This window comes from Drosophila tropicalis, unplaced genomic scaffold (genome assembly GCF_018151085.1).
Source record: "Drosophila tropicalis isolate 14030-0801.00 unplaced genomic scaffold, ASM1815108v1 contig_694, whole genome shotgun sequence".
NCBI classification, from domain to species: Eukaryota; Metazoa; Arthropoda; class Insecta; order Diptera; family Drosophilidae; genus Drosophila; species Drosophila tropicalis.
Window position 1 is genome coordinate 2,141,321 of NW_027173176.1, and position 9,881 is coordinate 2,151,201.

Consider the following 9,881-nt stretch of genomic DNA (forward strand, 5'->3'; position numbering starts at 1 on the left):
TTTCGAAAAGTCGCCGCGAATTTGTGCTTCCGTATCCCTGGTTCTGTTCTGACACATTTCTCTGTAAACCAATCAGCTGTTTTGCCGTTTGTATTTAATTTTTTTTTTTGTAACAAATATTTAAAAGTAAATTAAATTATTACAAAAGAATGCTGTGCACGCGCGCAGTTAGCAGGCTAGCCAGCGGCATCGGAAGAACTCAATGGGTAAGTCCGCTGTCAGGACTAATGCCTATTTCATAGAAAATGATTAGTTTAATGCAATGCAACTCTTATATAAACTTATTCTCCTTAGGCAGCACAATACACATACAAAGAGGTAGCTGCTGGGTTCCTGCTTCAGAGTCAAAGTTATACCTCCTCCTCCGCCCCTACAGGAGTTGTAGACAGCGCCGATAAGAGCAAATCCGCAGCCACAGATGGAGGAATTCTCAAGAGAGTTCTAAACAAAGTGGGTTTTGCACCCAACACAAAAGCAGTAAGTAATGGAATAGTGAATATCTCCGTCTGGTTGGCTTAAATCTAATGACCTTTCCATCTTTGAAGCGTCTTAAAGTGGCTAGTCATCTGCTCTACGAGAGTGTTGCAGATAAAATCAACTATGTTGCCTTTTTTCGCGATTTCAATCTGCCGAACACTTTTAACTCTTGGTTCCTCGTCACCGAATTGCATGTGTGGTTGCTCTTAATGCGGTCAATGGCTGAAGGTTCAGAAACAGGCGAAGACGGCCGCTTTTTGCGCAACTGCATCGTTGAGGCCATGTGGGGAGATGTAAACACACGTGCCAAGAAATTGGGTGTAAGTACAAACTGTGGCAGCAGCAGCAGGAAACTTCTATCTAACAATTTTTTTCTCTTGTATAGGCCAACAATCCTTCCCGCACTAGGCAACAGATCGAGACATTATCAGAACAATTTCAAGCTGCTCTCATTGCCTACGATGAGGGCATTATGTCCGATGATCGTGTCCTAGCCTGCGCCCTTTGGCGTCGCTTCTTTGAGATGAACTGCACTGATTACACCCAGATCGAACGACTGGTCAAATATGTACGCAAACAGGCCCTCATGTTAGATAGCTTAACGCGAGATCAGTTCATAACCAAGCCAAAGGTGGCCTGGCATGATCTAGACAAATGCAAGGTTTAAAAGTAGGTTATGTAGTTGGTTTTTTTTTTTCCATTAAAGAGAGTCCATAAATTAAATTGTCAAATCGTCTATGGATTCATTTACTAGAGAACGAAGTTGACATTTCAAAAGGAAGGCCATTATTCGACGCTCTACTCTGACACGATGTGGATTCTGGAATTGGGCTAGAATTTTGTCGATTTGTAAAAAATCTGTGGAGGGGTACATAGATTCCTGGGGATTTTCTTCCTCCTCATAGATGATCTCTTCATGAATGATTTGATCATTGCTCGTGTCTTCTATGATTTCCTCGATTACAAAATTGTTTTGTTGTTCTGCACCACATAAAAAATGTTCCATGGGAGGCTCGTCTGTCGTAGCCTTAACTATTTCTTGGTCCGGCTCCGATAGAGGCTTGTTTTGATTTTTGGAACGCAACGGAAGATCGGCCAGAAATTGCAAACGTTTCAAATAGGGCCAGGTGGAGCCGGTCTGACTAGCCCGACGAAATTCTTTGCGAAACTGGTAATGCAGATTATTCCAGCGCATTATACAAAAGTCCACTGTAATGGTTAACACAAAGGATTAGCGACATATATGATTGAGTTGGTGAAATTCTTAAGTTTACCCTCGCAGTTCATGCTCTTTGCAATTTTTGCCCAGATTTCCGTTTTGGTTTTCATTGTCTCATAGTTGGAGAGACCTGTACGCATATAAAGAACCTTATTGGGCTGCACAAGATCAATTAATTTAAAATCAAATGGACGATTCTTTTTATAGCTAGTCCGCATTGTATATTTATTGTAATTGTTTAAACAAAAGAATTGTATTTTAATTGCTGTTTACAGAGCGGGCGACTGTTAATTCGTCCAGATGTTAGTGCTGCAAAATCTCGACATCGATAATAAAGAATGTTATCGATTGCTATCGAAAACAGTTTTTATTTCGTCGACACCTGGCGACTCACAACGAAAGTTAACCAGCGCCCCCCATCGAAAATGCCAGTACGAAAACTCAGTTTCAGAATCAGTGATGACACTTTTTCTGAGCATTAAAGCTAGATAAACGAAGAAAATAGGCAAAAAAAAAGCCAGATCTGACGGGATAAAAGCGGAAGTGACAACACTGATTCAGAATCACATAACACACTATATTGGAACGTAAATTAGTTGTAAATTTTTTTGTTGAATGTTTTGGCATATAAATTGTTGTAGATGTAAAGACAATACACTCATACACATGCCCCGTGCTCGCGAAAACAAACGTACTGATAAAATCGATATCTATATGCATGAGAAAGAGGAGGAAAACGAATTCCAAGTACGCGACGACGGCCAAGAAGCGCACGAGTTTTGAGGTAAAGGCGACGGCGACTGCGACTGCGACGGACGAGGCGTGAGGGAGAGTTGGCAGGGCAAGGCGTGCAGGAAGGAGAAGAGAAGACCACGAGTTTTGAGAAATGCATTCATTGAATTGGACCTCGCGCGTGATATCTCGTGCATTGCGTAGCAGTTTCAGCACATTATTGGAAACTGCTACCAACAGGACGGGCAATGGTTCTGTAAAATCATCATCATCCCGTTCCCCCACACCAACACCGCAGCGGCCACATTTTGTTTCGGTAGTATGTGGCTTTGCCAAGGACAATCTGCGTCACAAATACAAGCCCGGCAAGTATGGCGAAGACTCCTGGTTCAAGGCCTCGACGGAGCAGGCCGATGTGATGGGCGTGGCTGACGGCGTGGGCGGTTGGCGAAGTTATGGCATCGATCCCGGCGAGTTTTCCAGTTTTCTGATGCGTACCTGCGAGCGATTGGTCCACTGCAGTCATTTCAATCCTCAAAGACCTGTCAACCTGCTGGCCTATAGCTATTGTGAGCTAATGGAGCAAAAAAGCCCATACTGGGCAGCAGTACAGCCTGTGTGCTAATTCTTAATCGAGAGACGAGCACGGTGCATACAGCCAATATAGGTGATAGTGGTTTCATAGTGGTGCGTCAGGGCGAAGTGGTGCATAAATCAGAGGAGCAGCAGCACTACTTTAATACACCTTTCCAATTGTCATTACCGCCACCCGGCCATGGACCGAATGTACTAAGTGATAGCCCCGAATCGGCGGATACGATGAGTTTTCCTGTCGAGGATGGTGATGTGATTCTTATTGCCACCGATGGTGTGTTCGATAATGTACCGGAGGCCTTGATGCTGCAGGTTCTGCGCGAGGTTGAGGGCGAACGTGATCCAGTTAAGCTGCAAATGACAGCCAATACATTGGCCCTAATGGCCAGGACATTGTCCCTCAATTCAGAATTTCTTTCGCCATTCGCATTGAGCGCACGACGAAATAATATTCAGGCACGTGGTGGCAAGCCTGATGACATTACTGTGGTCCTTGCCACGGTAGCCATTTGAAAGAGAATCCCCGCTTCCTTCCCTCTCCTCCCCCATTCACTATAACCCACAACTAGTTTTTTAGGCATGTTTAATTGTAGTCCGTACATATATATATATATATATTTATTTATGTATATATATATATACTTAGTTAGCTTTTAGGAGTCTGTTTACTGGTTCTTTCTAATGCTTAAGTATCAATCAGTAATAATAATTATGATGATAATTGAGGAACAACCAGAACATACTTTCAATTGTTAGTTACATATATACATAAACAAGAAAAGAAACAAACAAACAAACACACATACATAACTCATATTGAATATTCCCCCCCCATTCGCCCACTTCCCCCACGCTCAAACTAATTATTACTAATCGACGCATCCTGGTGAGCCATTAAAAAACAGAAAAAACGGAAAACACAAAAACGAAACAAAATCTCTGACCCCCGCAAGTGTATACATAACTCTCGCTTTAAGTAGAAAGAAAGGAAAAAAAAAAGTAAAACGAAATTATCAGCCCGAAATGATCTTTTGTGTCGTCAGCAACGAGTTCTCCCCTAATCAACAATAACACAACAAATTGCGACACAATCCGAGAACCCCCAACACCAACCTCAAAGCCCAAAACCCCAATCCCAATATATATACACACATATGTCTTGGGGGAGTTAAGAGTTTCGAGCTATCAAATTTAGAAAACGAACTGAGGATTTGATTTTTTTTTTTTTTTTTAAATTATACCTAATTATTATTTGTTATACGAACACACATACTATACAGGCGAAAGTTTGTGGCGACTGTCTTTAACTAAGTAAAAAAAAAAAAATTATTTGTCCAAATGTACTCACTGATATTTGCGACCCAATAAAAAAAATATTCATTGAAAAATCATAAAAAAAAAAAAAATATCAACAAATAAATTGTTAATATCTTAAATATAGAAAACAGAAAATGTTAATATTTTCCAATGGTAAGGGGTAAGAGTTAACACATTTGTTAAATGTAGCTACAAACATAAGTATATATATATGTATATATAATACACAAAATATTTGTGTATCTGCGAAATATTTTGTGTGTGTGTGTGTGTCTGTGTATTATTAAATACTATATTTGTGAATTTAGAGAGGGCCAGGTGAAGTGATTCTTCAATGTATATATGTGTGTGTATGTGTATATAAATTAACAACGTTTATGCAGTGTGGAATTTCACAAATTAAATATTTGTTTTTAGGAATTTTTGTAAATTATAAAATAATCATTTATCCAGAATAATATTGGCACAGGAATTTTGTTTATTTAATATGAAAGGAAAATACTTTTTAACTCAAGCTCATTTATTAATCCTTTTTAAGGATACTTCATTACTTTACTTTACTGAAGATCATTCAGATTTAAATTCTTATCGAATAATAGAAAAAACATTTTTGAAAAGAAAAAGTTTGGTTGGAATATCTGAACGACATAACTAAAGTTGTGTTTTATGTTAAATTATATTTTTGTAATGATTTTTTTGTTTAGTCCTTTGGAAATTAAAAACATTATAAGTTCCTTAAGCAAATCAATAGATAAATATAATGAAGAAATTTTGTGTCTTCTTTCAGATTCGTTCTAACGAGACTTCACTGTACTTAGAAGTAGAAATTTCTTTTCAAAAGACAATTGAGTTTTTTAAATGGAATCGATCATTAGTAGAATTGTTCGGAATATATATAGACAGCATTTTACAAGGAAACATTTCCTTATACTCTTTCTGATCAGCGAATCCTTTTGGACTTTAATGTTTGTGAAATATTTAACAATATAAATGTATTTTTATTTATTCCCGTATTGAATTGTTGGCCACTCTTTGGGCATATTCCGTAATATGGATAAGACCATAACGGACCGAAGCAATATGCAGATTGTTGCCATTCAAATAGTCAACATTGATGTGAGGATTTAGTAGCTCGGTGATCAGAGTGGAGCAAGCGGCGGCCGGATCACTACTAGTGTGGAGTGTGCCAGACCAGAATTCGTTGCCCGGCAGAGCATTGGAGTCCCAGGCATAGGAGACAACAGATAACATCTTATTATCGTTTAGATTCTCATGCGGATTACGTTTCGAGATGAATATCCTGATGCCACGTTTGGGATGATTCTTGAACCGTATGAAAGCATTATCGTAGAGATTGCCAACTTTTGATAAGCTAAAGTACGAGAAATGCACCACATCTACATGACTGAGCTGATCCCCCAGTGCCAGGAGACGTTCTTCGAAGGCATTGAAGAAGATTTTTTCCTGCTTGTCAGTGATCATCCAGACGCCTAGGCCAAAGCCCACCAGATGTATATAGGCGGATTTATCGGCTCGCATGGCTCTGCCTTGGGCCTCCAGTAATAGAGTGTCAAAATTGATTGCAAAACGTTTTTTCATCACCAGAGTATCGAATCTATAGACAGACGAATCATTTTTGATATCGATGAATCGCTTGTAATCTTTCTCAATTTCATCGTATAGGAAATCCATGGGCTCATTATAGAACTGACGCCAAATGCGACGATAGTCCGATTCACGTTTCGCATTATTCACCAATCCATAGCCATTTTGTGGGGTATTCTGTTCTCTAGTGATAAGTATATCCTCCCATTCCATTTTGTTGGGACGCTGAAAACGTGATCCAATCAGGCCTATGATAACCCCTTCTCGTTCGATTTTACTCTTGTCCTGCTCTACATTACCAAAATTCCGACGTGCTCCGTCATTGATGAACTCCGTGTGCGTGGATGTCGAGAGCAGAGCCGATAATTTGATTTCATCATAGCTAAGAACATTCTGAAGAGTTAACGGCTCCTTCTCCTCCAATGTGCCAATCTTCTCGAAGCCACCATAGCCGCAATGACCATTAATCAACATATGGCTATCGTTTGGTCCCAGAAAAAAGACGCAACGTTTCTCCAACAGACGCTGGACGAGGCCACATACACCTAGATTCTGATAGACTCTCTGCTCTATGGCATTGCCATGGATCCTCTTGTGCTGCAGGAAGTCCAGATACAATGCCAATGTACGTTCATGTATCACCGGATAGGCTGAGGCAATCTGTTTGCATATGTGAGCATGACGTTCAGCTGGCTGAGACTTTACCCGGCATGTGTTTCTACCAAAAGCAATGGGAAACTCTTCAGATTTTTGTTGAAATTTCTCCAAATCAACTTTTGGTTCTGGTATGCACTCCATTAGCAATTTAAAGGATACATCATCCAGTTGAGGTATTTTTGCTGGAGGCCACATTATTCACGACTTCCCCGAACGAAACCTATAACTGAAATGTTTAAAATCAATCAACATCCAATGTTGCAGTTTCTTTATCTTAAATGTGTGTATACCAATATGGTTTTAATACCCATTAGACTAAAGAGTTGATTGAGATTTTAGTTAACATGCTAAAGAAATCATTTATACATCTTTCAGACATAAAAAAACTAAAAGGGGTCAGAAGTCATTTAATGTAATGCTAGTAAAGCCCAAAGATCAGAAATTTCTTATCATTTATCTTCACTTCTATATAATTGGCACTGGATATTTTGTAGTCGACTTCTATCTATGTATGTGGCAATGAGTAATGAGTAATTCTTGAATTTCATATAAATTTGAAATTATTTGAGGTTAACTAAACCTACTCATACCATTATAAATAGTTGTTGTAAATATTAATCAACCGGAAACACCCACGTAGAAAAAAAATATAAACCTATTAAGTGGTCTCTATTTTTATTATATATGGAACATAAAATATGATCACACATATTACAAACTACATACTACAATAAATATACTTCTACATTATATGAATTACCAAAAACCTGGTGGCAAAACACCCGTAACTTGAGGAATTGTACGTTCCCGTAGAAATTTGGCCAAAATCATTTCTAGCCTTGTCTTTGGACCACCTTCGTCGTAGGCTGTTAACTGGGGTATATAATGGGTTTGTATGTAGAGTAAAAGTTTAACGAATTGTTTGCCATAAGTTCGCCACATATCGAATCCAAGATTATGTAACATCTCCATCATTAATGTGGCCGAGACATCGGGCAATGGTTGAACCATAACGAAATGAGCCAACCAACGCCAACCCTCCTCCAGGCCAAAGCAATGGGCTGGACCATCCGATTTACGACCAGGCGTCATTATCACAGCGGCATAAAGACGCGCCAGGCCAGTCTGACGTTTCAAGTATATATCTGGCTTCTCCATTTCATTCTTTTCGGAGAGACGATAGCCAATAGTCTTCAAATATTGCTCCGTTGTCTGATTCGAATGCTGTGGTATCACATATGGCACCAGAAACGGCGACTCTTTGTAGATATAGGCCAAAAAGATTTTACCAAAGTCGGGCAATAGTTTCCACAATGTTATGATTACAGAGGCAAAGGGAAAAGCAGCTTGGGGATTACTTGATATCGATGTCTCACATTGGCTTACAAATTTCTTGGCCACCAGCAGCAGGCAATAGTCACGGGCCAGGGGATGATCATTGATTGTGATCGATTGATTCATTACCTTAACAGGCTGGCCATTAAAGAAATTGTATATTTTGTCAAAATTTTGCTGCAAATGCTGCGGACTGACAGCCGAGATGGCATTTAGTGGCATATTAATTGCTCGTTGACAATTAGTACGATATTGTTTCAAGGCCTCATTTGTTTGCAGTGGCTTAACGATCTCCACTTTTTGTTTATACAGAGCATTGATTTCATTATAAAATGCCAAACGTGTGGGATGAACATAAATGCTAGCAGGAATATTTCCCAAACTGTCCGTGGCAGTAGGAGGTGGAGGGGGGAGGAGCAGCAGCGGCAGCAACAACAGGGGCAGATGATTGATCAGGCTCAGAAATTGGTGTCGCAACTATTCCCTGAGATTCAGCCTCTTGATCTTGTCTTCTCTTGGCTTCCTCTGCCTCGGCCGCTGCTTTTTGTGTAAGCTCTTGCTGCTGTTGTTGTTCCTCCGCCAATAGCCGTTGCTGCCTCTCCAATTCTTCCTTCTGTTGACGCTCTAGTTCTAGTTGCTTTTTCTGTTCTTCCAATTTCAATTGCTCCTGTATATGATGGGAAAATTCAGCTAAATCTTTAATGAAACTTTCTTCCATTTCTTCGATGGTATGGCAAAATTTCTCTCCCTTTAAAATGAGTGACAAATATTGACTTTGCTCAGATGTCTGGCCAGAAGTCTTAAATTGTCCGAGTAATTGGTTAAATTGCTGACCCAATTCCTTTAATTGACGATTTCGTGCACCACATGCTTCCTGCACTGTGTCCTTGTCCAATGATAGTAACATGCGTGTGATATTCTCATATTTTCTATTGAAACGCTTTTGGCAACGTGCCAGACCCTCCAGGGCCAATTTATGCAGTCTATCCCTACTCTCAATTTTATGGGCCAATTGGTTCCGTTGATGAATCTCCAATTCCTGCATGGCTAACTGCTCGGCAACTTGTTTGATATGAGAATCAGTTGTTTGCTGTTTCGCTATTTGATCGGCAAACCTTGGTTTGATTTGCTTGTTTGCCTGGAGTGTCTGGTTAAAGGCCAATTGCTTTTCCCTGAGAATTTTCATTTCATGTCGCACTTTTCTGTTGCATTCTTTGGATAAATGTTGTTTAAATTGGTAAAGTCGAATATCCTCGAAGTCGGGAATAAAACAGTTAAACGTTTCCACTGGAGGAGAAGATTTCTTCAGCTGCTGCGGTGATTCTTTTTCAACCTTTGTCTGTTTTAGTTGCTCCTTCTTTTCCTCCTGCACCTGTTGCTTGACGATTTGTTGCTCTTGCTTTTCGGGACTCCATATGGGTTCCAAGTCTGGTCCCAGAGACCGTGGTCCTGTGCTGGTAATAGAGGCCAAGGCTGTGTGCTGCAAGGCCGCATCCACGCGTAGATTACCCATGTCTCGAAATAGATCCTCAACACTCTGTTACAGGATACAGAAAAAGACCACTTACATAGTTGTTTGTTAACAAATTTTGAGAGGCTTACCATTGTAAAGATAAGCGAAAAAGGCTTGATGCAAAATATTGTATATAATTAAAAAAATATCGCGATATCTTGCTCAGAAAATGTTTTGATATTCGATGCCGGCAATAATGGTGGGCTCAGTGTTGGTAAACATTTCAAAAGTTTAATATGCGTTTATCGAAAGTAAAATTAATTTTTTTATACTGGCGTTGTTTTAATTTTAAAAATGCAGATTAAATTTATTAAATATTGTCATTCCCAAAATGTTTTTATTGTTTGTACATATGTATGTTTGCACTTAATGTAAACAATGAACTAAACTCTTAGCGGCGTTACTCAACACTATAACCAAATGCGAAGGCAA

At 39.5% G+C, this 9,881-nt stretch overlaps 5 protein-coding genes across 5 annotated transcripts; 2 read left to right on the plus strand and 3 right to left on the minus strand.

The window, feature by feature from the left end:
* The first annotated feature begins 47 nt into the window (after window positions 1–47).
* On the plus strand, window positions 48–1,200 carry Uqcc1 (Ubiquinol-cytochrome c reductase complex assembly factor 1). Its single transcript, XM_068292495.1, has 4 exons — window positions 48–206; window positions 295–477; window positions 546–797; window positions 863–1,200. The coding sequence occupies exons 1-4, from the start codon at window positions 150–152 to the stop codon at window positions 1,142–1,144; spliced, it is 774 nt and encodes a 257-aa protein (XP_068148596.1). The 5' UTR covers window positions 48–149; the 3' UTR covers window positions 1,145–1,200.
* Window positions 1,170–1,999, minus strand: LOC137578890 (uncharacterized). The gene is made up of 2 exons (XM_068292496.1): window positions 1,752–1,999; window positions 1,170–1,686 (listed from the first exon to the last, which is right to left on the minus strand). Exons 1-2 carry the CDS (start codon window positions 1,912–1,914, stop codon window positions 1,196–1,198), a joined length of 654 nt encoding a protein of 217 aa, XP_068148597.1. The 5' UTR covers window positions 1,915–1,999; the 3' UTR covers window positions 1,170–1,195.
* A 242-nt stretch (window positions 2,000–2,241) lies between these two features.
* Window positions 2,242–4,221, plus strand: LOC137578929 (protein phosphatase PTC7 homolog). Its single transcript, XM_068292547.1, is given in 2 exon segments — window positions 2,242–3,009; window positions 3,012–4,221. Coding segments are annotated over 2 exon segments (951 nt in total). The 5' UTR covers window positions 2,242–2,582; the 3' UTR covers window positions 3,536–4,221.
* A 573-nt stretch (window positions 4,222–4,794) lies between these two features.
* Window positions 4,795–6,891, minus strand: LOC137578928 (uncharacterized). The gene has a single exon (XM_068292546.1). It carries the CDS (start codon window positions 6,794–6,796, stop codon window positions 5,342–5,344), a length of 1,455 nt encoding a protein of 484 aa, XP_068148647.1. The 5' UTR covers window positions 6,797–6,891; the 3' UTR covers window positions 4,795–5,341.
* A 368-nt stretch (window positions 6,892–7,259) lies between these two features.
* On the minus strand, window positions 7,260–9,651 carry Gle1 (nucleoporin GLE1). Its single transcript, XM_068292476.1, has 3 exons — window positions 9,539–9,651; window positions 8,354–9,473; window positions 7,260–8,304 (listed from the first exon to the last, which is right to left on the minus strand). The coding sequence occupies exons 1-3, from the start codon at window positions 9,539–9,541 to the stop codon at window positions 7,358–7,360; spliced, it is 2,070 nt and encodes a 689-aa protein (XP_068148577.1). The 5' UTR covers window positions 9,542–9,651; the 3' UTR covers window positions 7,260–7,357.
* Window positions 9,652–9,881: the final 230 nt, after the last annotated feature.